The sequence below is a fragment of the Dryobates pubescens genome, chromosome 22 (assembly GCF_014839835.1).
Source record: "Dryobates pubescens isolate bDryPub1 chromosome 22, bDryPub1.pri, whole genome shotgun sequence".
NCBI lineage: Eukaryota > Metazoa > Chordata > Aves > Piciformes > Picidae > Dryobates > Dryobates pubescens.
In genome coordinates, this window is record NC_071633.1 from 14,080,355 (window position 1) to 14,107,774 (window position 27,420).

The following is a 27,420-nucleotide window of genomic DNA, read 5'->3' on the forward strand; positions in this document are numbered from 1 at the left end:
AAGACATCAGTTTGGGAAAGGAAATATTTCAAGGTGAAGGGTGAGATAAGACAGTATATCTCAGGATGTCTGATGCCAATGATCACCTTTCTGGTGCCAAAGATCCTCTCTGTGGTGCCAAAGATCCTCTCTGTGATGCCAAAGATCAACTCTCTGGTGCCAGCAAGAAGAACAACAACAGGCAAATGACAGCTGCAAAGGCTGAGACAAGACCTGCTCTGACTCAGCTCACCAAACCCTCCCCAGCCATGGCACCAGGCCATGCCATGAAGTAAGGCAGGGGATTACCAGATCAGATGGTCTTGGCAAGTCAGAGACAGTAACTCCTGTCTTCTCTTTGCTCACAGCAAAGATTTCACAGCATCTCCATTGAACACACCTCCATGTCTGTGACCCAAAGGAGCCTGAAGTATGAAAACTAACACAGCCTCTTGATTTCATAGAACTTGGGGACTTTCCTGCCTGCGTGGGCTGGGGAGGACTGGGGGCATCCTTTGGTTGCCCAGCTTCAGCATCAAGAGGAAACCCTTTGCTGCCTCCACCCTGAACTTGGCCAGACTCAGGAGGATCTGAGCAGCTCCTCTTCATGGACATTGCAATGACTGACCACAAACTCTGAAGTTCTGATTGCACCAATCTTCTACTACCTACTTAAGGCATCTTTTTGTTCCTACTCCTAAATTAGATTTGAGGTCCTTTGTTTGCAACACTCTGACCCCCAAGGCTGTTGAATCAACAACAGCTGGGCTTCACTACATGGATTGTCATAGAATCATAGAATCAATGGGGTTGGAAAAGACCTCAAAGATCATCAAGTCCAACCTGTCACCCAAGACCTCATGGCACCAAGTGCCACATCAAATCCCCTCTTGAACACCTCCAGGGGCAGTGACTCCACCACCTCTCTGGGCGGCACATTCCAATGCCTAACAACCCTCTCTGTGAAGAACTTTCTCCTCATCTCAAGTCTAAACCTCCCCTGGTACAGTTTGAGACTGTGTCCACTGGTGAACAGAGCAAGGTTGGCTTCACCCTGTCAGAAGATGTCTCATTTCCTCTTGTTCTATAAGCCTCTGACATGTCTATGAGGAGGACAGGTACCTCCAGAGCATGATGCACCTCACCATAAGCATAATCTTCAGCAGCTGGCATGAACCATCAGTTGACAGTGCCAAGACCTCCTCATTTGTTCTAGGAAGGATGTGGGGATCAGGTGGCATCTCTCTGGGATGTTTGCAGTTAGCAGAGGTGTATCTCGCTGCAGGAAGCCTCCAGCTGAACCAAACCAGGACACTGGACATTCCCAGGTGTGCTGAGAGCTTTCCTCAGGAACAGCTGAGCACACAGGGAGAGCACCTCCTTGGTAAGGTGGAGGGCAGGCAGAGGGGAGAGAGTAGAGGAAAGACCAGGAGGAAAGGACCTCACAGCATCCCACCAGAGAGGAGACTGCTGGGCAAGAGGGGTGGAAGCACAAAGCCTGAGAGGGGACATGATGCCATTTGCAGGTGGCAGGGAAGCCTGCACTCACCCACCCACTTCCCTGCCTCTGAAGTCCTTTTCCCACTCCCTTAAATCCAAGGCTAACAAACATGCCTCTGCCTTTAGAAAGAGAAGCAAAAGCATAACCCATGGGTGGTGAGTCATGCTTTGAAGACAGATGATCGGATAAAACCTCTAAGAAGTGTTTATTAACAGACTTTCTGCAGATTAGGACACAAGTCCTGAATAGTTGAGGTTTATTTCTCTATCAAAAGCTCACTGTCTTCTTTCCAGTTCCCTGTATCACAGAATCCCAGAATCACAGACTGGAGGGAATTGCAAAGAACCTCTGGAAATCACCCAGTCCAAGCCCCCTGCCCCAGCAGGGCACCCACAGCAGCTTGCCCAGCAGCACAATGGCCAGGGGGGGTTAGAAGCTCTCCACACAAGGAGACTCCACCACTGCCCTGGACAGCCTGGTCCAGCCTTGACAACCCTTCCAGTGAAGAAGCTGTTCCTCATGTCCAACCTAAACCCCACCTGGGGCAACTTGAGACTGTTTACCTCTTGTCCCATCACTTGTTCTTTGGGAGAAGAGCCCAACCCCTGCCTGGCTTCAGCCTCCTTGCAGGGAGTTGCAGGGAGCCAGAAGCTCTCCCCTCAGCCTTCTTCTCTCCAGGCTCAACACCCCCAGCTCCCTCAGCTGCTCCTCACCAGCCCTGTTCTCCAGACCCTTCCCCAGCTTGGTTGCCCTTCTCTGGAGCCCCTCCAGTCCCTCAATGTCCAAGTGTGAGTGAGGGCCCCAAAACTGACCCCCAGGACTCATAAGTCTCTAGTCTCTTCAGTTTTGTTGTGTTGCTTTTAATCCTGTTCAAGGCCAGCCAGACCCACACTGACACCATCTCCTTGTCTTGCCCTGAAACTCAAGGGATGTCTCCAGCTCCTGAGGATCTTCCCTCAGGGAGGGGCTGCAGAGGTTCAAAGAATTGTTTCCACTGGGTTTTCTCTGGGAGCTTTGCTTCTCTTTGGTGACTCTGCTACAGCTTCAAACCCCCCCTGGGAAGAAGCCTTACCACAGAACATGAAGCTGTTTGCACAGCTCCCAAGGAAGAAGAAGATGACAGGGCTGATGGTGCTGTTCACACAGGCCAGCAGGAGAGAGGTGTCAAAGACAAAAACAGAAAAATCAAACAGCCTTAGCAAGAGCCAGTACCAAAAATCAGCAGTCAGGAAGGGGAAGAAGATGACAGCTATCAGAACCACAACACAGAGCTTCCTTGGGGGATGTTGCTGAGAGGAGCACAAGACCCTGGCAAGCAAGATAAGACCAGACATAGTCAAGGCAAGCACTGAGAAGAAGTAACTCAGGACAAAGACCACGACTGCTCCAGGGTGCAAGTAGAGAGTCATGGTGAGGATGAAGGAGAGGGCCCAGAGCAGGGCACACACTGGCAAGTGCCAGGAGCCATGGCAGGGGCAGCAGGATGAAGGGAGGATGGACAGAGTTACCATGGCACTGAAGGCCACCAGGAGGTAGAGGCTGGCGGTGAAAGCAAAGAGGATGATGATGTTCAACACGGTGCCCACGTCCTGGGAGCCCAGCCGGCAGCAGAGGCACTCTGGGGTGTAAAACAGCACAAGGGCAATGGTGATGGAGAGGAGGAAGGTGGAGTTGGCTATGGCCAGGTTGAGGACATAGGCGGTGATGGGGCTCCTGCAGGCACGGGAGCAGAGGAGCCACAGGGCAGCTCCGTTGCCCAGCAGCCCGCAGGAGCAGGTGAGCAGCGTGCCAGCCACGCTGCTGAAGTGCCCAGCCTCACAGTCACTCCACTTGTAGTCCCCATCCTCCAGGCTGTGATGCCAGCTCCTGTTATGCACTGTCCTGTTGGGCGGGTTCCAGGAGGCAGAGCTGGCTCCTTCCACGGCAGACAGCAACGTGCTCATTGTGAAACTTCTGCTGCTTCTCTTTCTTCCTCACAGCTGGAGGGAGGAGAAGGAACAGAGATATGGGAGGGAGGAGAAGAAACAGAGATACGTTAGCAGCTCTGCTGGCCTCCATTCCAGGCTCTTCAGATCTTTGCAGCCGTGTTCCAGCTTCCACACAAAGAAGAATGAGGGACAGGAAAGATGGAAGGGAAGAGATGGGGAGATGGGTATGAGCTGCCTGGCACAAGAGCAGGGACAGAGGTAGAGCAACAGCTAAGGAGATGCCACCTTCCTGGCTTTGGACAGGACAGATCTGGAGGAGAAAACCAGCAAGCTGTAAGGATTGTCCTGGGAGATCACAGAATCAACCAGGGTGGAAAAGACCTCAGAGATCATCAAGTCCAAACCTGTCACCCAACACCTCCTGACAACTAAACCATGGCTCCAAGGGCCACATCCAAGCCTTTCCTGAACACCTCCAGGGATGGTGACTCCACCACCTCCCTGGGCAGCACATCCCAATGGCCAATTACTCTTTCTGGGAAGAACTTTCTCCTCACCTCCAGCCTAAACCTCCCCTGGCACAGCTTGAGACTGTGTCCTCTTGTTCTGGTGCTGGGTGCCTGGGAGAAGAGACCAACCCCCACCTGGCTCCAACCTCCCTTCAGGTAGTTGTAGAGAGCAAGAAGGTCTCCCCTGAGCCTCCTCTTCTCCAGGCTAAGCAACCCCAGCTCCCTCAGCCTCTCCTCACAGATGTCAGAGCAAGTGCAAGTTCCATTCAAACACGAGGAGAAAGTTGTTTGGGGTGAGGGTGCTGGAGGCCTGGAGCAGGCTGCCCACAGAGGTTGTGGAGTCTCCTTGTGTGGAGAGCCTCCAAACCCCCCCTGGCCGTTGTGCTGCTGGGCAAGCTGCTGTGGGTGCCCTGCTTTAGCAGGGGGCTTGGGCTGGCTGATCTCCAAAGGTCCCTTCCAACCCCCCCACCATGCTGGGATGCTGTGGCTTTGGGGGTGGATCTCATATGGATTCTCAGATGTCTAATATTACAGTTGATATCAGGGAGCTGCTGGGTTCCTCCAGTGGGACATTCATTCCCCCACCACCTTTTCCCACAAGTCCTTAGATCCTGCAGACCATTATTCCCCAGCCAGATCTGCTGCACTTGGGCCAGCACTTTCCAAGCCAGTGAGGGTCTGATTATCTTGACTGAAAAAATCCCCACTCATCAAAGTCTGACCTTTTCTCTCACAGCCTGGAGAACTTCACTGGAGAAGCTGTGCTGCAGACTCACCCCAAGTCATACTCACCAAGACAGAGGAAGAAGCTTCATGAGGCTTCCTGGAATTAGCACTTGGGAAAGTGTGCTGCAGCCTGTTTTGGTGACCCTGGGCAGTGTCCAGCATGTGGTCCTCCTGAATTCCTTGCAGAGATACTTGTCCTGGTGGTAGCCAAGCAGAATGGGTTTCTTCTCAAGGACTCTTGCAGCCAGGGAACTGTTTCCTTGTGTTTGGCAGCCCCAGGGCTCTGGTTACAATCTATTCTTGGCTTGGTGCAGGAAATGACTAACCAAAAAGTCTCAGAAGCTTGACCTATGGGGAAAGCAAATTGCCTGGTGCCAGGTTCCTCTCTCTTTTCGTTTTAAAGCAACCTCAGCCCCCAAACATTCATCTGGTTGAACTGGTTGAACTTTCCTCCCATCGTTCCAAGGGTGTAGCTTTAGGACTCTGTGCTCCCAGCTGGCTGCAGAACGCCTGCTGGTGATTCAGATGGAGCTTTGCCCCTTGCATACCACAACTTCTTGGTGCTACTTCACCTCCAAGCACCTGGTTTCCAAGAGCATGCTAGGAAGTGCTCACTGAAGGAGCTCACTGAATAGCAAGATCTGTGCAGGAACCAGAGCACAGGGAGGTGACAGCTGAGAGGTGCAGATCCTGGGCACCAGGCAGTGCCACCCCTGGGCTGCTCCAGCATGGTTCAGTCAACCAGCAGAGGAGGAGGCTCTGAGAACCAGCTGAAGATTGGTTGCAATAGGATGAGGGACAGTGAATTGAAACTTGAGGAGGGGAGATTGAAACTGGAGATTAGGGAGGAATTCATGACAGAGAGGGTGGGGAGAAGCTGGAACAAGTTGCCCAGGGAGGCTGTGGCTGCCTCCTCCCTGGATGTGTTCAAGGGCAGGTTGGATGGGGCCTTGAGCAACCTGGGCTGGTGGGAGGTGTCCCTGCCCATGGCAGGGGGTTGGGACTAGACAATCTTTGAAGTCCCTTCCCACCCACTCTATGAATCTATGACTTCAGGAGGATCTTCCTTTCCTAAGAAGAGGTGAATTGATGCTGCTAACTTGGCTTTAGCAATGTAGAAGTCATGGGTTTCATCTGAGTTGTCTTCTCCAGCCAGCAGCCAGCAATGGTTTCCACAGACAGGCCCTGAGCTGAAGTGAGGTGAGATGATTCTTCACTGTGCTGGAGGGCAAATGCAAACAGCTCCTGCTGTACCTGGCAGGAGGGGTGCTCCTGCTGGGAACTGCTACCTGTGGGGACCCCAACATCAAAACCTCCTCCTCTGTTCCTCACTGATGTTGTGTTTGTGTCCCCAGCTACAGAATCTCACATCCCCCAGCCAACCCTTTCAGGAGTCAACAGGTCACCACAAGGAAAGCAGCAAGGTAGACCATCATGCTGACCTGCAACAGTTCTCACTGTGGGATCTTGTGTGCTCAACACAGGAGCAGAACTGCACAAGGCTCCTCAGCTTCTGGTTTTGCAGGCAACATCCTGAGCATGTTCATCATTTGTCATCATAGAATCCCAGACTGGCTTGGGTTGGAAGGGACCTCTCAAACTCAACTAGTCCAAGCCCCCCTGCAGTCAGCAGGGACATTCCCCATCTTCAGATGCAACCTCCTGGCTTCCACTTTGTGCCCTCTGCCCCTTGGCCTGGCCCTGGGCACCACTCAGCAGAGTCTGGTCCCAGCCTCTTGCTCCCCACAGCTCCTTTAGCTCTTGCTGAGCATTGCTCAGCTGCCCTCTGGGGCTGCTCTTCTGCAGGCTCCACAGCCCCAGGGCTCTCAGCCTTTGCTCCTCACAGAGCTGCTCCAGGCCCCTCAGCATCTTCAGAGCCTCCCCTGGACTCTCTCCAGCAGTTCCCAGGCTCTCTCTCCCAGAACTGGACCCAGGTCTCCAGCTGTGACCTCACCAGGGCAGAGTAGAGAGACAGGAGAACCTCCCTTGCCCTGCTGGCCACACTCTTCTTCATGCCCTCAGGAGACCATTGGCCTTCTTGGCCACCAGGGCATGCTGCTGGCTCCTGGTGAACTTGTTGTCCACATGGACTCCCAGGTCCTTCTCCAGACAGCTGCCTGGAGAAAAGAGGCTGAGGTGAGACTTTATTGCTCTCTACAACTACCTGAAAGAAGGTTGTAGAGAGGTGGATGTTGGTCCCTTCTCAAGTCACAACAGATAGGACAGAGGAAATGGCATCAAGTTACTCCAGGGGAGGTTTAAATTCAACTTTAGGAAAAGCTTCTGCCAGGGTTATCAAAGACTGGAGCAGGCTGCCCAGGAGAGTGAATCACCATCCCTTGATGTCCTTGAAAGCCATTTAGCTGTGGTGCTCAAGGACCCTGTTAGAGTCAGGGCAACAAAGCTGGTGAGGGGTTTGGAGCACAAGCCCTATGAAGAGAGGCTGAGGGAGCTGGGGTTGCTTAGCCTGGAGAAGAGGAGGCTCAGGGGAGACCTAATTGCTCCCTACAACTATCTGAAGGGAGGTTGTAGCCAGGTGGGGGTTGGTCTCTTCTCCCAGGCACCCAGCACCAGAACAAGAGGACACAGTCTCAAGCTGTGCCAGGGGAGGTTCAGGCTGGATGTTAGGAAGAAGTTCTTCATAGAAAGAGTGATTGGCCATTGGAATGTGCTGCCCAGGGAGGTGCTGGAGTCACCATCCCTGGAGGTGTTTAAGAAGAGCCTGGATGAGGCACTTGGTGCCATGGTTTAGTTGATTATATGGTGCTGGTGATAGGTTGGGCTTGATGATCTCTGAGGTCTTTTCCCACCTGGTTAATTCTGTTCTGTTCTATCCTATTCTATCCTTCCAGCATGTCACCTCTCACCTCTCCTGGTGCAGGAGGTTCTTCTTCCCCAGGTGCAGGACCCTCTGCTTCACACACAGAATCACTATGGTTGCAAAAGACCTGTAAGATCATCAAGTCCAACCACTAACTCACCCTTGTTGAACTTCATGAGGTTCATGGAAGATTGATTTGTTTTGTAGACCATTCTTGGATCACAATGATCCCAGAAAAACACCAAACCAAGCAACAACAAACCTATCTTATCTGTATCCAGGGCCAGCTGGACTGACCAACCACCAAACCACAGGAACATCTGGGTGAAATGAACTCAGTTAGTTGTCAGTCCTCTGCTGGCAGCTCACACTGTGCTGCTGGGGCAGAAGAAACATTGCCCAGCAGCAACATCCCCTTACGAGCCATCCAGTTAGGAGTAAATTAGAACAGAATCAAAACCAATAGCAAAACCCAGAATCAATAACCAAGGGCCAAATTTCCCCCTTGGGATTGTTTAAACATCCCAACAACAGAAGGGGGGGGGGGGGGGGAGGGGAATATCTCATTGAGGCTCTTCCAAACACCCCAGAGAAGAGCAGAGTTTGCATTCATGACCCCTGCCACCTCCAGCTCTCTCCTTGCCTTTGCCCCAGCTGTCCTTCCAACCACAAGTCCTTTGGATCAGCTTGCTCCAAATTCCCCCTCAGCACTCTCCCAGCATCTGTTCTTGCCACAGAGGAGTGGACAGGGTGTCCCAGTGTGGTATCCTCTAGGAACTCCCCACCCACCAGAGAAATGTGCTGGGCTGGATGGGAACAATTACCCACTGCAGAGCAATACACCCTGCCAGAGCCAAGTCTTCAGCTTCTCCTTTGGCCCCCTCCAAAAATTAACCCCAAAAGAGATTTTCATGCTAAAGCAATGCTAGGATCAACTGAAAACATCCTGCCCTGGTAAGAGTCTGTGTGAAATGTGGTGCAGCTGCCCAACAGGTCCACTTCCCAAAGCTTCTGCTCAGTCAGATTCCATGGACCAGAAGGAAAACCTGACCTGGTGCTTTCTTAGCCCAGCTTCAAGCAGAGTGAGTCAGCACAGGTCTGCAGCATGGTACCTCCTGGCTTCTGCAGCTTCACTTTCCATCCTCCTCCTCCTCCCAGGAAGGCAGAGCCTTCAGGCACCAGAGCTGTGCCCACCTCCAGGTGAGACCCATCACTGCCACAGCATCCCAGCAGCTCTCACTTCCCAGCTGCTTTCTCACTGAAATGTATCCAAAGCCAGCTCTGCTTTTTGGCTTGGCTTTCTCCAGGTTGCACATCTTGCTGGGGTGACCACATGAACTCCCTGCCCTGAGTGCTGGGCAGCAAGTCATGGATGCATCTGGAGGGACATCAGCTAAGCCAGCACTGAGGGCTGAGCAAGCTCTGCTGAGCAGAGAGGGAGGAGAACATCCCTCGACCTGCTAGCCACACTCTTCTTCCTGCACCCCAGGAGACCACTGGGCTCCTAAAGTCCATTTGCAGAGATGCAGCACAAATGGATTTCAGTGAAAGGCTGAAAACCTTTTGTTGTGACCAAGGGGTGATGCAGCCAGCTCGGGGTCTGGTTTCTTCAGATGATAGACTTCAGGAGAAAAACTCCATGAGCTGCAGGATCAGTGTTCATGAGCCAGCTCTGCCCCTGCAAGCACCAAAGCTGCTGAAGGGTCTGGAGATCAGGCCTTGGGAGAAGCAGTTGAGGGACTGGGGGTTGTTTAGTCTGGAGGAGAGGCTGAGGGAAGAGCTTGTGCCTCTCCACGACTCCCTGACAGGAGGTTGGAGCCAGGCTGGGGGTGGAGTGGCAGGAAACTGCCACAGCTGGAATCCTGGGGTCAGTTTTGGGCCTCTCACTCCAAGAAGGACATTGAGGAGCTGGAGCAGGTCCAGAGAAGGGCAACCAAGCTGGGGAAGGGTCTGGAGAGCAGGGCTGGGGAGGAGCAGCTGAGGGAGCTGGGGGTGTTGAGCCTGGAGCAAAGGAGGCTGAGGGGAGAGCTTCTGGCTCTCTGCAGCTCCCTGCAAGGAGGCTGCAGCCAGGTGGGGGTTGGGGTTGTCCAAGGAGCAAGTGCCTGGACAAGAGGAACTGGCCTCAAGCTGCACCAGGAGAGGTTTAGGTTGGATATTAGAAGAAAATTCTTCATTGAAAGGGTTCTCAAACAGTGGCCCAGGCTGCCCAAGGAGGTGGTGGAATCCCCATCCCTGGAGGTGTTTAACAGAGGCAGAGATGTGGTGCTGAGGGCCATAGTTCAGTACCAGCCTTGGCAGAGTTAGAGAATGGTTGGACTGAAAGACCTTAAAGATCTTTTCCAACCAAAACAAGTCTGTGATTCTAAGATCTGCATCTGCAGGAGAGAAGATGCCTGTGGATATGAGAGCAATAAGAAGCTCCTGGATGAGTCCTCCCCTGAGCTTTTTGACTAACAATACTTCAAAGATCACTCAGGAGGCACAGCCTTGATGGAAAAGTCATGGCCCAGATCTATAAGCAATCACGGTGAGGAAAGAGAAACCCAAACCCACTGAGTCATGAGAGCAAGGAGTAACCCCAGCAAGCTCAGAGGATGTAACATCAGCAATTTAAAGTGGCCTGGGCTGCCCAGGCTCAGAGGATTTGTTGTTCTGTGTGAGGCATCATTCCCTGAGCTGCACAAGTTCATAGACTCTCAGACTGGTTTGAGTTGGAAGGGACCTTTACAGCTCACCTAGTCCAAGCCCCCTGCAGTCAGCAGGGATAGCTCCAACTAGAGCAGGCTGCTCAGAGCCCCAGACAACCTGACCTGCAATGACTCCAGGGCTGGGGCAGCTCCCACCTCTCTGGGCAGCCTGGGACAGGATCTCACCACCCACCCTCAATGTCAAATATTTCTTCCTCCTTTCCAGTGTCCATCTCCCTCTTTCAGTTCAAACCATCACCCTGGCACAACAGGCCCTGCTCAAAAGTCTGTCCCCAGCTTCCTGATCAACTCTAAGAATTGAAATCCACCAGAAGGTTTCCCTGGAGCCTTCTCTTCTCCAGGCTGGACAGCCCCAAATCTCTCCGCCTGGCCTCACAGCAGAGGGGAGGGGATCAGCCCAAGACCCAGTTCTGGGATGCAAGCACACTCTGCTAGCTCATGTCCAGCTTTTCACACCCCAGCATCCAACAAGTCCTTCTCCATGAGACTACTCTCCAGCCCTTCATCCCTGAGCCTCCGGTGATAGCAGGGTTCACCCCAAGCCAAGTGTAGAACCTTGCACTTGGCCCTGTTGAACCTCATGAGCTTCACACAGAACCATTTCTCCAGCCTGTGTAGGTCCATCTGGATGAATCTTGTCCCTCACAAGTGTCAGCCCCATCACTCAGCTTGGTGTCTTCAAACTTGCTGAAGGTTCACTCCATCCCAGTGTGTCATTGATGAAGATACTGAACAGCACTGGTCCCAGTATGGACCCCTGTGGTACGCCACTTGTCATTGATCTCCATCTGGACATCAAGCCATTGACCACTCCCCTCTGGATGAGACCATCCAACCAATTCCTTATCCACTGAACAGTCCAGGCATCAAATCTCTCTCTCCATTCCCTCTTGTCCTATTACTTGACACCAGAGAGAAGGGAACAAACAAATCCCTGTTAAGAACCAAGATGTGAGTGCACACAAGCACTTGGTGGGACAGCTGGAGCAGATTGCTGCTGGATGTTTAAAGTCATTGAAGAATGAGTGGGAGGTTCCATTCAGAAACCCTCTGGATGCTGCTGGTGTGCAGGGCTGTGGACACATGGGGCTGTGCCTCCTCCCAAGCTGTCCCCAGCTGTCCCATCCAGAGCCCAGGAGTGCTGCAAGGAAATGTCCTTTCCTTTCAGACTCTGGAAACTGGAAAGCAGTCCCATCAAAGGCCAATGGATAGAGACCATGATGGGTTTGCCCACCTTCAGGCAGACATCCTGGCTTGGCTCAGCAAGAGTGTGGCCAGCTGGACCAGGGCAGGAGTCATCCCCCTGGACTGAGCACTGCTGAGGGCACACCTGGAATCCTGGGGTCAATTTTGGGCCCCTCACTCCAAGATGGACATTGAGGAGCTGGAGCAGGTCCAGAGAAGGACAATGAAGCTGGGGAAGGGTCTGGAGAACAGGGCTGGGGAGGAGCAGCTGAGGGAGCTGGGGGTGTTGAGGCTGGAGCAAAGGAGGCTGAGGGGAGACCCTCTGCAACTCCCTGCAAGGAGGCTGAAGCCAGGTGAGGGTCAGGGGCTACCAGAGTGGTGGGATGATGTAAAAACAACCACAAACACTTCCAAGGCTGAGAACGAGGATGTGCCACTGGTGAGGAGCCAGGAGGGCTGCAGCTCGCTGCATCAGCCTGTGGGGACCACAGCACCCCACAAGCTGGTCCCAAACAGAGGGATTAGTGATAAGTAATCCGGGCTGCAAGTTCTGCTGATGTTGTAACCTGGCTGAAAGCAACCACATGGCCTTCAGCTGGGCTGGCAAAGCCCAGGGCAGGCTGACAAGAAGTGCTCACTCCTGGCTCTGGTTTGAAGGTGTGATCCCTCAGGGCCAGGGGAGGTTCTGGCAAGGATGCTCATGCTCTTCCCAGAAGGGGAGTCGCTTCTGAGAAGCACCCAACCACCCTGCCAGCACCACCAGCACCACCAGCTGGAGGGGTGATGCCCATACCGACGTCCTAAGGTCTGAGGAGCCCTGTGACAGGCTGGGGCTAAAGGAAGCATGATAGAAAGCTTCCAGGAGAGGGAAAGCAGCCAGCAAGTGGGTGGTTGTCCTGGGAGGAGTGTTTCTAATCAGGAGTAAATGAGGAGCCATTCACAAAATTCTTCTTGTGGAGCTTCTGGCAAAAGCCACTTCCTCTGTGGATGAGAAAAAAAAAGGGGCAGATAAACAAAGTGGAGGAAGAAGAGCTCTGACGTAGCTGCTTACAAAACCCTTCCCAGCTCCCCCACCACCCCACCACAGCTGGGGAGCAGCCAGATCTGCTGAGGGGCACAGCAGGGAGACAGGGAACTGAGAGGAGCTGGTGGGACAAGAGCAGAGACCTCCTGGGGACTTCCTTCTTTGTGCAGCTGTCCTGGGAGGATCCAGCTCAGGATATGTGCCCGAAGGGAGTGTGAGAGGCCAAGACACCAACACCGATCTGCCCGAGTCCAGCTGCTTGCCTGCCCTTGCCTGCTGCTCCACCAAAGCTCACAGGTAAGTGCAGTGTCCTATTTCATCCCCACCTCCACTTCCTCCAGCACCCACTGCCAGCAGCAAATTCCCTCCCATCCTCTCCTGGTGACTGGCAGTCCTCTCCCTGATGCACTGCACTTCTGCATCTCCTGGTGAACCTCCTTCTTCCTCCCTTCCCTCTCCCGCCACGACCACCACTCCCTTCCCTAGTATGTCCCTCTTGCACCCCGCTGGTGCCTTCCCAGTGCAGGGAGCTGGTGAGGGGGCAGGCAGCTCAACCCTGGCTTCTCCAAACCACTAACCCCTCCTCCACTCTGACCACAGCCGGGGACCACATCCCACCACCTACCCACATCCAGCCCTGGAGGTGAACCACATGGCTCCAGCTCCCACACCAGCCACGCTGGAGGCTGAGGAAGACCCCTGCAGGGTGGAGGTGAGCGACATGGCCATCGATGGAGTCACGCTGCTCATCTGCCTCTGCGGGCTGCTGGGCAACAGTGCTGTCCTCTGGCTCCTCGGCTTCCGCATCAAGAGGAACCCCATCACTGTCTACATCCTCAACCTGGCCGTAGCTGACTTCACCTTCCTCCTCTTCATGGTCATCTCATCCACCCTCTACATGCTCGACAACGTCTGCTCCGCTGTGGTGGCCCCGAGGTACCTGAGGTCGCTCTTCCTGCTCTCTCTCTTCTCCTACAACATGGGCCTGTACCTCCTGACGGCCATCAGCATCGAGAGGTGTGTCTCCGTCCTCTACTCCAGCTGCCACCGCCCCCAGCACTTATCAGCCGTGGTCTGTGTCCTGCTCTGGGCTCTCTCCGTCGCTGTCATCGCTGCGGTGACTTCTCTGTGCCTGCTGCACGAGCACCAGCCCTGCCAGATGGCTCTCATCTCCATGTATGCCCTCAACTTCCTCATCTTTGCACCACCCATGGTCATTGCCAGCACAATCCTCTTCATTAAGGCTCGTTGTGGTTCCCAGCAGCACCAGCCCTGGATGCTCTCCATCGTTATCTTCCTCACCGTCCTCTTCTTCCTCCTCTTCGCTCTTCCCCTCAGCATCTGGAGTTTCCTGCAGCAGTTCAGCTACTCCTTTGCTTCCTCCCAGGTTGTTTTCTTGCTTGCCTGCATCAACAGCAGCATCAACCCCTTCATCTACTTCTTGGTGGGGAGCTGCCGCAGGCACTGCTCCTTGGTGTCCCTCCAGGTGGCCTTCCGGAGGGTCTTTGAGGAGCTGGCAGAGGGCAATGACACCACCATGGACACGCTGCCCCCAGCCTGCTGAAGCTTCTCCACCGCTCTGCTTAGGGCCCTGGGACAGTGCCTGAGGTTTTCTCTGAGCAGCCAGGTTAATGCATGCCTGAAGAGCTTCTCCTGATGCCATCCTCTCCATGTCACCCTCTCAGGGTGTCACCCTGTCCCCGTGCAGAAGAGGAGAACGGGGACATCACCAAGGTCAATGTGAGCAGGGATGCTCTGCAAGGAGTGTGCTGGAGCATGGAGCTCCTCCTCCCTGCCAGCCCAGCCCAGCTCCTAGGGCACTATTCCCCCGAGGAGAGCATACTCCAGAAGCTCAAGTGCTCCTGGGCTTTGGGAATCTCTGGCTCATGTACAGAGCTGGAGTAAAACCCATCCGGTGTCCTGAGCCCCTCTCATCCTCCTGCAGCATCTCCAAGCTCTTCTCCCCTCACACCTCCTGCAGTGCCAGTGTGGAGGGAGCCATGGATCCTCAGCAGGCTTTGCCACATCCCCACCACCTTTCCCAGCTGCTGGTGCCCAGCTGCTGTATCCCACCACTGCCTGACAGCAATAAACAGCATCCTGCACCCCCTGAGCTGCATTCAGCTTCCTCTGGGTCTTGCTGCTGGCTGGGCACATGGGTGGAGGGACTAGAGACACACACAGGGTTTGTGTGCCCAGGTGACCAAGAAGGCCACCAGCATTCTGACCTGGATCAGCAAGAGTTGCCAGCAGGACCAGGGCAGGGATTATCCCACTGGACTTGGCACTGGTGAGGCCACAGCTGGAATCTTGGGCTCACTTTGGGGATATTGAGGGGCTGAAGCATGTCCAGAGAAGGGCAACAAAGCTGGAGAACAGGGCTGGGGAGGAGCAGCTGAGGGAGCTGGGGGTGTTGAGCCCGGAGCAAAGGAGGCTGAGGGAAGACTTGTAGCTGTCTGCAACTCCCTGCAAGGAGGCTGGAGCCAGGTGGGGGTCGGACTCTTCTCCCAAGAAACAAGTGACAGGACAGGGAGAAATGGCCTCAAGTTGCCCCAAGGGAGCTTTAGTTTAGTCATGAGGAACAACTTCACTGAAAGGGTTGTCAAGGCCTGGCCCAGGCTGCCCAGGGCAGTGGTGGAGCCCCCATCCCTAGAGAGGTTTCAAAGCCCTGGAGCTGTGGTGCTGAGGGCCATGGTTTAGTGGTGCCCTGGCAGGGCTGGGTGAAGGGTTGCACTCCATGACCTTCAAGGTCTTTTCCAATTAGAGCTGTTCCACGATTCCCTGCTCACTAGAGCAAAAATGGTGCCAACAAATGATGGCCAGAGCTGGGACCACACCAGCACACCTGGTCTGGGCAGGCTGACCCCAGGGGAATGGTGGTGGTCCCAGACTGTTTCATTAGTCTCACAACAAACATCTCCCCAGATACTTTGGGTTTAATCTTAAGAACCAGGTCTGAGTGTAAAGGACTTTTTCAGCTCTGGCAGGCTGGAGCATTTCTCCTTCAGCAGGCCAGGATGGAGTGGCAGCAAGAGGAAGGCAAGTCCATGGTCCCCCCAGCTCAGCCACACCTTCCAGGAGCTTGGTGTCACATCTTTTGGTCACCACGAGTTCCATGGGGCACTGCCCGCCTCCCTGTGGCTTTGCCAAGGTCTCAGCTGGTGTCAAAGTCTCTGGTCACAGCAGTGGAGTGTGTGGGAAGATGGTGTTGGAGCCATCAGAGGTACATCAGTTGGCTCCAGACCAAGCACCATCACACCAAGCTTCAGTTTGTCCCAGTGCCATCATGGAGGCAGAAGGAAGGAAAGCTGTCCACCCTCAGGGCACATGCCAAACTGCTGGGGGCAGCCTCCTGTACTGCTCTCCCATGGGTGTGCCTGGGGCTGGTGTTTCTCCTGTCCTCCTGAGTGTTGACCCACCATATCCCATACCTTCCCACCAGCCCCACCACATCCCACACCTCCCCACTAACCTCCCCAACACATCCCCCTATATGGCCTCCCCACCTCCTATACTCCCCAGAGAGCCTCACCACGTCCCACCCCTTCCTACCAGCACCACCAGATCCCACACTCTCCATGCCAACCTCACCACATCCTACACCCTCCATGGCAACCCTACTACATGCCACATTCCCTTGGCCAGCCCCACACCTTCCCACTAGTCCCACCACATCCCACACTGCCTATGCCAGCTCTATCACATCCTGCACCCTCCAGCCAGCCTCACCAAATCTTACTCTGCCCTCCCTTCCCCCCCACCCCTGGCCAGCCCCGCACCTGAGGCTCCAGTCCCTCCCTATGGGTTGTGCACCCTGGGCCACCCCATAAGCTTTTGGTGGGGGCTGTTTATCAGGGAGACCTCCTGCTCCATAAAAATTGACCCCTGGTGCTGCAGACCCCCCACCCCCGGAGAGGAACGAGAGGAACGGGAGCACCGGGAGGCGGCGGACGGAGCCAGCGGCGTTTATTGAAGCGGGGCAGGAGCCGGGCAGGGGAAGGGAATTCAACCGGGGAGTGCCCGAGTCAGGGAAGGCAAGAGACGGGCAGCGGGAGCGGGGTGGTGCCGGAGCGCTCCCAGCTGCAATTCCACCGCTAGAGGGCAGCAAAGCTCCATTGGCTGCGTCCCGCGGCGAGAGCGCTGAGGCAGAGAGCGGGACGGGACGGGACGGGACGGGACGGGACGGGACGGGACGGGACGGGACGGGACGGGACGGGGAGCAGAGATGGAGATGGGTTGAGATGGGGATGGGGATTTGGAGGGGATGAGATGAGCAGGGGCTGGACTGGGCTGGGCTGGGCTGGGTAGAAGATGGGATGGGCTGGGATGGCATTGAGTGCAGATGAAGATGAGGATGGGAAGCAGACATGAAGGTGGACTGAGATGGGGATTGGGGTAGAGATAGGGATTGGAATGGGTTGGGATGGGTAGGGGATAGGGCTGGGTCGGGTAGGGGATGGGTTGGGACTGGGCCGAGATGGCCTGGGATGGAACTGAGTGGAGATGAGGAGAGGATGGGATGGGGATGGGGAGAGGATGGGCATAGGGATGAGGATAGATTGGGATGGGACTGGCTTAGTAGGGGGATGAGCATGAGGATGGGTTGGGATAGGATTGGGTGGGAACAGGGATGATGATGAGGATGGAATGAAGATGGGAAAGGTGGGCAGCTGAGTGTGAAGCCAAGGCAGGCAGCACAGCCAGTGTGGACACAGTGGCCTCTTAGCTGCAGGTCGTGATGACAGCTGTCTCTTCAAAGACTCTCTGGAAGGCCACCTGGAGGGACACCAAGGAGCAGTGCCTGCGGCAGCTCCCCACCAAGAAGTAGATGAAGGGGTTGATGCTGCTGTTGATGCAGGCAAGCAAGAAAACAACCTGGGAGGAAGCAAAGGAGTAGCTGAACTGCTGCAGGAAACTCCAGATGCTGAGGGGAACCCCAAAGATGAGAAAGAAGAGGACGGTGAGGAAGATAACAATGTAGAGCCTCTTGGGTTGCCGTCGCTTGGAGCCACACAGGACCTTAACGAAGAGAATCACATTGGCAATGACCATGGGTGGTGCAAAGATGAGGAAGTTGAGGGCATACATGGAGATGAGAGCCATCTGGCAGGGCTGGTGCTCGTGCAGCAGGCACAGAGAAGTCACCGCAGCGATGACAGCGACGGAGAGAGCCCAGAGCAGGACACACATCAAGGGTGACAAGCAGCGGGGGCGGCGGCAGCGGTACCAGAGCGGGCAGAGGACGGAGACACACCTCTCGATGCTGATGGCCGTCAGGAGGTACAGGCCCATGTTGTAGGAGAAGAGAGAGAGCAGGAAGAGCGACCTCAGGTACCTCGGGGCCACCACAGCGGAGCAGACGTTGTCGAGCATGTAGAGGGTGGATGAGATGACCATGAAGAGGAGGAAGGTGAAGTCAGCTACGGCCAGGTTGAGGATGTAGACAGTGATGGGGTTCCTCTTGATGCGGAAGCCGAGGAGCCAGAGGACAGCACTGTTGCCCAGCAGCCCGCAGAGGCAGATGAGCAGCGTGACTCCATCGATGGCCATGTCGCTCACCTCCACCCTGCAGGGGTCTTCCTCAGCCTTCAGCGTGGCTGGTGTGGGAGCTGGGGGTGCCTGGTTCAGCTCCATGGTGGCAGGTGGGACACAGTCCCTGGCTGCGGTCAGAGCGGACAAGGAGTTAGTGGGAGCCCAAAGGACATGTCAGGGAGAGGGGTCCTGGTGCTGTGGCACTGCAGGGGTGGGGACAGGGGGGTGACAGGAAGGTGGGGAAGTGGCTGCCTCGCCAGTGATGGGCTGGGGGGTCAGTGGAGAGGGTGGAGGAGCTCCGGGCATGGAAGGACGTGCGTGGGAGCAACAAGAGGGGCTGCAGGGAGCTCCAAGGCTGTGATCCCAACGCCCTACCTGTCCGGGCAGCAGCTCCAAGTGGGACCACACTCCCTCCCCTCCGGTTCTCCTTACCACAATCTTCTCAGATGAGGAACACTAGGGTCTCCACGTCCTCAGAAGACCTGAGCAGCCCTCCAGACCTCCAAACAATGCTGCAATTTGGGGCGTTTCTGCAAGCTCACAGGTCAGGTGGTGAGCACTGAGCAGTTTCAGAGCCACAGGCTGCAGCACAGAGCTGCTTCTCCTGTCAGATTTCTCTTGGTCTTGCAGGAAAGGAAATGCTTTATCCAAGAGAATACCCCAGAGGATGGATCCTGCAGCTGCTACATCTTGCTGTGAAATAATTTTGATGCTTTCAGGATTCCAACCCATCCCTCATTACACTGATAATTGCCACCTTCCTAACTGTTTAATTGAGCTCCAGTTTCCTCCCCTCGCCCTGCATCCTTCTGAGATCCCCCATTATTGGGTCCATTTGCCTTCCAGCTTCCCAGCATGCGAATTGTCTCTGTTTCTCCTCCATCTATGTTGTCCATCAGGCCTGGATGGAAATTCAAGCTAAGGTCACATTCTGAGCAAACAGCCCAAAGAAGCAAGGCCCAAGGAAAGGGCTCCAACTGTCCCAGCAGCCTAAGGAGTTCACAGCCAGACCTGGGAATGAAGCACATCATAAATGAACCATCTCGCACCAACACCCAAAAATGACCCAGACAGGGCCCAGAGGGTCCCCACAGGGGTCACAGCCATGCTGGCTGGGAGCAGCTACTGCTCCAGTTAGCCCCAATCCAAAAGCCAAGCCAGGGCTGTCCCTCAGTAACATCAGCCTTATGTAGAAGAAGAGGAGGACACCAAGCCTGCAGACATAACAGCCCCTGCTCCAAAACAGGGGTAGGAATGGCATCAGGAAATCATAGAATGGTTTGGTTTGGAAGGGACCTTAAAGATCATCTAGTTCCAACCCCTCTGCTATGGGCAGGGACACCTCCCACTAGACCAGGTTGCTTAGAGCCTCATCCAACCTGTCCTTGAACACTTCCAGGGATGAAGAGTCCACAACTTGCCTGGGTAACCTGCTCCAGTGTTCCACCACCCTCATAGTAAACAACTCCTTCCTAATATCCAATCTAAATCTACCCTGCTCTAGTTCAGAGCCATTCATTGCCCCTTGTCCTGGCACCACAGGCCCTTATAAAAAAATCCTTTTCCATCTTTCCTGCAGGACCCCCTGAGATATTGGTCTCCTCAGATCCTCCTCTTCTCCAGGCTGAAGATGTTGGATCAGACTTGCCCCAGCTGCTCTGGGGATTGCAGGGGATTCCCACATGGGCTGGTTCCCACCAAGGGAACTAAAGAGGACCAGTGGTTGGAGAGCAGGACCAACCACAGGGCTGTGGGGAATGGCAGGGAGCAGCACACATGGTGCCCCCCCTGCATATTTTCAGTCCCACACCAGACACATCCACTCGCCCTGTGCAAGGCCCTGGGGGGGCAGAGGAGGGAACTCACCAGACAAAAGAGGTCTCAGGGGTCTCCAGGCTGGGGTGTGGGTGACATGATCTCTTCTTTTTCCCCACAGTGGCACTGGCTGCCCTCCATGGCCTCTCATGCAAGGCTGGGCAGTGGGCAGACCCCCCCTTCAGCTCTGGGTGCCCTCTGCTTCTTTGCCTCCTTAAGCTGTCCAGTTGCCGCCCAGGACCACTAACACTCCTGCTCAGCTCACCCAGTGCACCCACAACACAACTGGGGAACTGGTTGGAGGGGACACCCACTCCTGGGGCACCCTGAGCCCAGCCACCACTCAGAGACCCCCCCCATGTCCCAAATCCCTCAGAGCTCCCAGAGTGGGATGGAGGAGGTCCTCATGCCAGAGGAGGTGGGCAAGGATTTCTGGGGTAATACAGGGTGGTGAGTGTGGCATGGCACTGTCTGGTCCCTTGGGTACAGTGCTGGGTTGGCACGTCCCCAAAGCCAGACAGGCAGTGTGTCCCCAGCAGCATGTTGGTGTCACCATGTGCTGGGGGCTGCCAGGCTGGGTGGGCTGAGTACCAGGGAATGAACTTCCCAACAGGGCACGGCTCAGCATGGCAGGTGACACATCACCTGCTGTGACAGAAGGGTTGGCACCGAGAAGGGGTGGGGGGAGTGACAGAGCTGTGAGTCACCCCCACTCCTGTAGCGCTCTCCACCCTGGACTTTGCCTCCTGAGGTATTTGGGGCAATAAAAGCCAGGCTGCAGGGCACTGGGGAGGGTCCCTGCCTGCAGCGGGCAGGGAGCAGGTGGGGGCACACCATGTGTGTGATTGTGCACCTATGGACACGTGTGAAGGGGCACTGCACGGAAGAGCGTGGGGAGGAGGTGGTCCTGCAGGCCAGGGGGGTGTGCCAAGGAGCTTCAGGCACAGCGTGGAGCTGTACTGCGTGTGCCCAAGGGGCTTCACGTGTGGGATGGAGTCATGCATGTGTGAGCTGGCATGAGATGGAGCACGGCAGGGGTGACTGGCATGTGCCATGCGTGTGCCACCCGCCTGCAGAAGGGTCCTGGGCACGCACAGGGCGTGTGTGCAAGGTGGCACGAGTGTGCAAGGTGGCACGAGTGTGCAAGGTGGCACGAGTGTGCAACCTGCATGTATGTGTGTGGGCAGCCTGCCTGTACGTGTGTGGGCACCATGCCTGTCTGCCAGCCCTGCCCCAGCCCCGTCCAGTGCCACCTGCATGACCCCAGCCCGAAGCGACGCCAGGGGCGGGTCCGGCTGCTGGGTGGTGGCCGCACCCTGGACCGGGCGGGTGCCACCCGCTGCCTTGTCCCTGTCCCCGTCGCGGCCAGGCAGGCTCTGTGGCTCCGTCGGCTGCCCCCATGCAGCAGGAGCGTGGGGGGCAGAGCCCGGGACCCCCCGAGACCGAGGTCAAGGTGGTCGTCGTCGGGGATGGGGGCTGCGGGAAGACGTCTCTGCTGGTGGCCTTCGCCAGGGGAGACTTCCCCAAGGTACCAACCTCTCTGTACCCTGGGATCTCAGTGCCAGGGTGGGTGGGATCACTGTCCCCAAGTGGTGGCACGGACAAAGGGCAGCGGGATGGGATGGGAACGGCAGTGGCAGTGGTGTGGTTTACAGCAGGAGACAGGACTGGGGGGACGGGCAGAGGGGGTGGCCCAGTGCAGGGCTGACAGGGCTCCGGGGTGGCACACCCTTGGCAGGTGGATGGGCATCTGTGGCTCACCTGGCAGGAAACAGGATAGGGAGCAGGGTCTGTTCTGCGGCAAGGGAGGTGCAAGGATGGGGAGCAGACCAGAGGTGCCCCAGAACCTCTCTGATGCCTGAGGCTTGGTGTTGCCCTGGACTGGGACGGGACGGGACGGGGGGGGGGGCAAGGAGTGTCCCCACTCCCTCTGCACCAGGGTGGCACCCACTATCTCCTGCCCTGCTGGTTCTCTTTCCGGACCTCAGGTACCTCCCCATGCCCTGAACTGGGCACACACTCCCGTGGGGGCCCCGTCTGTCACTGTCCACTGTCTCATGTCTCCCTGTCCCCTCCAGGTGTATGTCCCCACCGTGTTTGAGAAGTACACAGCCTCCATCCAGCTTGGCGGCAAGCCCGTGACGATCCACCTTTGGGACACAGCAGGTGGGACATGAGGTGACAAGGCAGGCAGTTGTGTCTCCCCCCCATGCCTCTGTCTCACGGGTTTTGGGATGTCCCACACCCGTGGGTCAAAGCTTGGGACCATGGGAAACGAAGAGTTAACCCCATCCTCCGGTCCCTGAGGATGTCACTTTCAGCACTGCCACTCGAGCCCCCGGGCTGGAGGGGCTGATGTGTTCCCAGGCTGGGAGGCACCCAGCCCAGCAGGGAGCTGGTGCACAATGGTCTGCTTCTCCCCCGGGCAGGACAGGAAGACTATGACAGGCTTCGTCCCTTGTCCTACGCCAACGCCAACGTCGTCCTCATCTGCTTTGACGTCACCAGCCCCAACAGCTATGAAAATATCCTCACCAAGGCAAGGAAGCCCCTGGGGGAGGTGGCATGGAGCCAGCAGTGCTGCCCATCCCACGTCCCCGTCCCCTGAGTGACGTGTGTCCCCCCAACAGTGGTACCCAGAGGTGAACCACTTCTGCAAGGGTGTCCCGGTGCTGCTGGTGGGCTGCAAGACCGACCTGCGGCGGGACCAGGAGGTGCTGGCCAAGCTGCAGGAGGGACGCCTGGAGCCCATCTCCTACCAGCAGGCGAGTGCCGTCCCCTCAATGAGCCAGGGATAGCCCCAGCATGGGGTGGTGGGGGAGCTGGGGTGTCTGGCGGGGGTCTGACCCCATGACTCCCCGCAGGGAGAGGCCATGGCCCGGCAGGTCCGCGCTGTGTCCTACTTGGAGTGCTCGGCCAGGTACCAGGAGAACGTTGGGGACATCTTCGTGAGGGCCTGCGCTGCTGCCCTCCACGCTGCGCGCCGCAGCCAGCGCCGGAGGCGACCCCGCAGGGGCTGCGTGCTCTGCTGAGCCCCCGCCCCTGGCACCGCCCTAGGGACCTGCTGCTGTCCCCTCGGCTTGGGACAGTGCCTGGGATGCCAGCTGCTGACAGACCTTCTCTGTCACCACTGGATCTCAGCTGTCACCGTCTTGTCCCCTCACCAACACCCGGGACCTGCTGCTGTCCTCCCCAGTGCCTGGGATGCCAGCTGCTGCCAGACTTCATCCGCCACCACTGGACCTCCACTGCCACCATCCGGTCCCCTTGCCAGCCGACCCTGGGCACGGAGAAACTGTCTCACCAGCATCCAAGAGCCCTGTGCCTGCACTGAGCAGATGAGATCTGGGTGCAGAGAACTGATGTGGGGAGAGGTCCCCCTCCTGCTGGCAGGCCAGCATGGGAGGGGTGACACAGGGGGACTTTGGGGCAGCTCTGCCATTAAAGCTCAACATATGTCAGCGTGGGACACAGGGGTGGCCTCTGGGAACCATCCCACTCCTCTTTTTTGGCTGGGGTGCACATGTGCTGCATGTGTGTATATGGGTGAGCTGCATGTATTTATAGGGGTGCGTGCAGGTGTATAGGAGTGAGCTGCATGTATACAGAAGTGTGTGCACATATATAGAGGTGAGCTGCAGGTGTATAGGGGTGAGCTGCATGTATATAACAGTGTGTGCACATATATAGGGGTGAGCTGCAGGTGTATAGGGGTGAGCTGCATGTATATAACAGTGTGTGCACATATATAGGGGTGAGCTGCAGGTGTATAGGGGTGAGCTGCATGTATATAACAGTGTGTGCACATATATAGGGGTGAGCTGCAGGTGTATAGGGGTGAGCTGCATGTATATAACAGTGTGTGCACATATATAGGGGTGAGCTGCAGGTGTATAGGGGTGAGCTGCATGTATGTAACAGTGTGTGCACATATATAGAGGTGAGCTGCAGGTGTATAGGGGTGAGCTGCATGTATATAACAGTGTGTGCATATATATAGAGGTGAGCTGCAGGTGTATAGGGGTGAGCTGCATGTATATAACAGTGTGTGCACACATATAGGGGTGAGCTGCAGGTGTATAGGGGTGAGCTGCATGTATGTAACAGTGTGTGCACACATATAGGGGTGAGCTGCAGGTGTATAGGGGTGAGCTGCATGTATGTAACAGTGTGTGCACATATATAGGGGTGAGCTGCAGGTGTATAGGGGTGAGCTGCACGTATGTAACAGTGTGTGCACATATATAGGGGTGAGCTGCAGGTGTATAGGAGTAAGCTGCATGTATATAGCGGTGTGCACATACACAGGTGTGTGCTGCATGTGTATAGGGGTGAGCTGCATGTATGTAGGGGTGTCTGTGTGTGGGCTGTACCTACACAGGCAAATGCTGCAGGTACACGGGTGTGTGCTACATGCATATACGTGTGCACAAATGCTCCTGTCCGCGTTGACATGCCTGCACGCGCACATACGTACCGGCACGCTTATCTCCATAGGGATCTGGGCGTGCACGTGTCTACGCATAGCTGTATGTATAGCTGCGCAGACATACGTACGTGCACATAGCCCCGTCTCTATGCGTACAGACCCTCACCGCGTCACCGTGGGTGTGCACAGCCGTGCCCAAGGGGGATGTATGTGAGGCCTGCGCGCCCCCTACACGTGCGCAGCCCCGCTACAGCCCTTACTGAGCCCATACAGCCCGCTACAGCTGCGGGAGCCGGCCGCAGGCGCATGCGCGGCCATACGGGGCGGAGCCCCGCTTGGAGGGCGGGGTCAAGCGGAGGGGCGGAGCCAGTGTCCAATCCGCGCTTGCGCGCTCGCTCCCGCGCCGGCGGGGCGGGGCCGCTGAGGTGCGTGCGCGCCCCCGGAGCACTAAGGGCGCTGAGGGGAGGGGGGCAGGGGCGCATGCGCAGAGCGGGCGGCGGAGGCGGCGGCGGGGGGGGTCAGGGGAGGTTGCGGGCGGCGCAGGCGCAGTGCGGCGGCCGAGGCAGTGTGTATGTGAGACTCTGACGGGTTCAAAATGGCGGCGGCGGCTCCTGTGTGAGGAGGGGAGCCGTGTCCCGGCCGGGGGGGCGGCGGCGGCGGCGGGACGGGGCGGCGGGTGGTGGTGAGGCTGCCGGCGGTCCGGCTACCCGGCGGCGGGGATGGGGTGCGGCGGGGTGAGGCGGAGGTGACGGTGGGGGAAATGGGGACGCGGTGCCCGGTGGACGCGGCGCCGGGCCGGGGAGCGGGGCCCGCCGGAGCGGGCAGCGGCCCGGGGTGGCCGGCGGGGCTGTCAGTGTCCACTCGCCACGGTGGCCGCGCTGAAGACGGCGGGGCGCAGGGCGGAGGGGGAGGGAGGGAAGGAAGGACGGACGGACGGCGACGGGGCCGGGGGGGCGGCGCGGCCGGCGGGCCGGGCCCGAGCCCGGGGCTCGATCGCTGCCTGACTCGGGGATTCCTCCTCCGTCTCTTGCATTTCTCCCCGTTTCGGCGTTAGAAGAGGACAAAGGCGCAGGAGAGACCTGGTGAGCCACTCGCTGAGGGCGAAGCGGGGGGGTGGGGGGGGGACCGGTACCGGCTCGCCGACCCCCGGCCTGACCCCTAAGTTTTCCCGAGCCCCCGGGGAGGGAGCGGGCGGCGGGACCGGTGTCCCGGCTGGGAGGGCGCGGGCGGTCACCCCTTTCCTTGCGGGCCCCCGAGAGGTCGGGCCGGGAAGTTGGGTGGGCGTCGGGGCGGGCGGCTCCCGGGGGTTGCAGGGTGCTGGTGACAGCTCCCCGGGGACTGACGTCCTGAGCGCCAGCCCAAGGGCTTCCCCCGCCGCCGCTTTGTTCGACCGGGCCGGGGACAGCTTGCCCTGGGGCAGGGGCGGGGGAGGGCGGCCCGGGACGGGCTTTCAGCGCGGGGGTGGGATGGGACCGGGGGCTGGTGGAGCCACCCCAGACCGGGGGCTCTGCTGGGGGCCGGGGCTGCTTTCCCGGGCTGCGTGTTCTCCCAGGGGCCGGGGGGTCTCTTCGGGGCGGGGGTTGCTTTCCCCGGGCCGAGGGGCTTGCTCTGGTCCGAAGGTGCTTGCGGGTATGGCCGGGGCCGTAGTGATCAGCTCGGAACCGGGGCTTTTGCCCCAGGTCGAGGGGTTTGCCCGGAACCGGGGGATGTGCTCTAGTCTGGGAGCGTTTACCCCGAGCCGGGAGGTCTGCTCGGGGTCGGGGGTGCTTGTCCCGGGCTGGGGGCTCTGCTCGGGGCCAGAGGGTTTGCTGCGGTCCGGAGGTGCATCCCCGGGCTGGGGACTCTGCTCGGGGCCAGGAGGTTTGCTTAGCTTCTGGAGTGCTTGCCCCGAGTTGTTACAGCGGGTGTTGCAGGCAGGGTGGTTTGGCTGGTGCGCTGCACTCCGATTGTTGATAAACAGGAGTTTAACGAGTGTAGGGGAAGCAGCCTCTGTTGCCTTAGCTGCGGGGGGAATCCTGTCCTGGGAGGTGCTGGCAGCAGGCGTGGGGGAGATGGCAGCAGGACCAGAAGCACTCTGCTGTCAAACTGGAGGATCAAGGAAGAGCAGGGTGAAAGAAGTTCTCTGCATGCTCTGGTAGTGGGTCTGTAGCTCTACACGGGGTGGCAGATTCCTTCCCCCGAGCTCTGGTGTAGGCATGGTCATGGGCATTAAGAGCTGTGGATTCTCTAGGCTTTGGTTTCTTTCTGTTGCTTTAAGAACAAGCAAACCAAAAGAAGTTTAGGTGCCATCTGACGCCTTGGGAGGTTTTTCCCATGTTCTTGTGAGGTGTCACAAGGTGGCAGATTTTGAGAGCCTGAGCATGTAGGTCTCCTCAAGACAGGAGTTCTCAAGCACTGTGTGCAGGAGAGGTCCCATGCACCTTCCCCCTGCTCATGGCAGATGCTCTGTACCGGAGTGCAGGATACCTGGAGGGTGGCAGTGATGGTTTTGGAGGAGTTGGACCTCTAATGGATAATCCTGTGCTCTGGATGCTCCCTGACCGCCACTGAGTGTTTGACAGCAGCTTGTCTGCTCCAAAGCGCAGTCTGGGCCAACTAAGTGGCCACTGGTGCTGGTAATGGTGAGGAGAGGAGACCTTTCCCAGCTCTGAGACCTGCAGCTCATGTGGTGTCACAGAGCAGCTGGCAAAGGCATCTGCCCGAGGTCATGCCTAAAGTTAGACTGGGAGCGTTGCAAGTTGAGGTGGGCTCGTCCATGGCGTTAGCTCAGCCCCGCACAGGGGGGTGGAATCTGCCTCAAAAAGAGTGAAGAAACAAAGGGATTTGGGTGTCTCATTCTGTGTGCCTTGCTTCACTATCTCCCTCTGACTTCAAAGGAGGAAGAGGAGGAAGACAGCAGTCCTGGCGTGTCCTTCTCGCTCTCCTCGGAAGAGTCGGAGATGGAGCCCGAGGAAGAAAGGATCCGTTACAGCCAAAGACTGGTCAGTATTGGCCCTAAACACTCCAATTCTCCTCTTGGTTCTGGTGCAACTGAAGAAGGAAAAGACTTGCACTGGCAGCAGGGTTGAACAGCCCCCAGAAAGCGTTGTGGTGGATCGCTGTGGTCTGCCCAGCGGCGTTATCTCAGCTGGCCAAGGGTTGGATGGCTTTGTGGGACATTGTTTGTGCCACCAGGCTTGCCCTAATTGAAGGGCACTTGGCTGCTGAGCTCTGGAAGAGAGGAGGGCTAGGAGCAGAGGCTGGGGTAAGGCACTTTGCCAAGC

General features: G+C 57.1%; 5 protein-coding genes across 6 annotated transcripts in view; 3 read left to right on the forward strand and 2 right to left on the reverse strand.

Moving 5' to 3' along the window:
• Positions 1-2,457: 2,457 nt before the first annotated feature.
• Positions 2,458-3,423, reverse strand: LOC104304456 (mas-related G-protein coupled receptor member E). The gene has a single exon (XM_009905198.2). The coding sequence runs from the start codon at positions 3,421-3,423 to the stop codon at positions 2,458-2,460; it is 966 nt and encodes a 321-aa protein (XP_009903500.1).
• Positions 3,424-10,921: 7,498 nt separating this feature from the next.
• LOC104304416 (mas-related G-protein coupled receptor member H) lies at positions 10,922-14,270 on the forward strand. The gene is made up of 3 exons (XM_009905156.2): positions 10,922-10,934; positions 12,552-12,678; positions 12,982-14,270. The coding sequence occupies exons 1-3, from the start codon at positions 10,922-10,924 to the stop codon at positions 13,943-13,945; spliced, it is 1,104 nt and encodes a 367-aa protein (XP_009903458.2). The 3' UTR covers positions 13,946-14,270.
• Positions 14,271-17,103: 2,833 nt separating this feature from the next.
• On the reverse strand, positions 17,104-24,223 carry LOC104304457 (mas-related G-protein coupled receptor member H-like). The gene is made up of 4 exons (XM_009905199.2): positions 24,212-24,223; positions 19,994-20,041; positions 19,729-19,753; positions 17,104-18,041 (listed from the first exon to the last, which is right to left on the reverse strand). The coding sequence occupies exons 1-4, from the start codon at positions 24,221-24,223 to the stop codon at positions 17,104-17,106; spliced, it is 1,023 nt and encodes a 340-aa protein (XP_009903501.2).
• RHOD (ras homolog family member D) lies at positions 21,128-22,760 on the forward strand. The gene is made up of 5 exons (XM_009905157.1): positions 21,128-21,256; positions 21,807-21,894; positions 22,158-22,267; positions 22,359-22,493; positions 22,593-22,760. Exons 1-5 carry the CDS (start codon positions 21,128-21,130, stop codon positions 22,758-22,760), a joined length of 630 nt encoding a protein of 209 aa, XP_009903459.1.
• A 474-nt stretch (positions 24,224-24,697) lies between the features above and the next one.
• KDM2A (lysine demethylase 2A) overlaps positions 24,698-27,420 on the forward strand; it is a 46,442-nt gene continuing 43,719 nt past the window's right edge. The window contains exons 1-3 of one of the 2 annotated variants that reach the window (XM_054171672.1): positions 24,698-24,726; positions 25,212-25,239; positions 27,034-27,138. In XM_054171672.1, the coding sequence (XP_054027647.1) occupies positions 27,097-27,138 (42 nt within the window). In that variant the 5' untranslated portion in view covers positions 24,698-24,726; positions 25,212-25,239; positions 27,034-27,096. Of the gene's footprint in view, positions 24,773-25,211; positions 25,240-27,033; positions 27,139-27,420 lie in introns of both variants that reach the window. The other variant, XM_054171671.1, reaches the window with a different exon arrangement.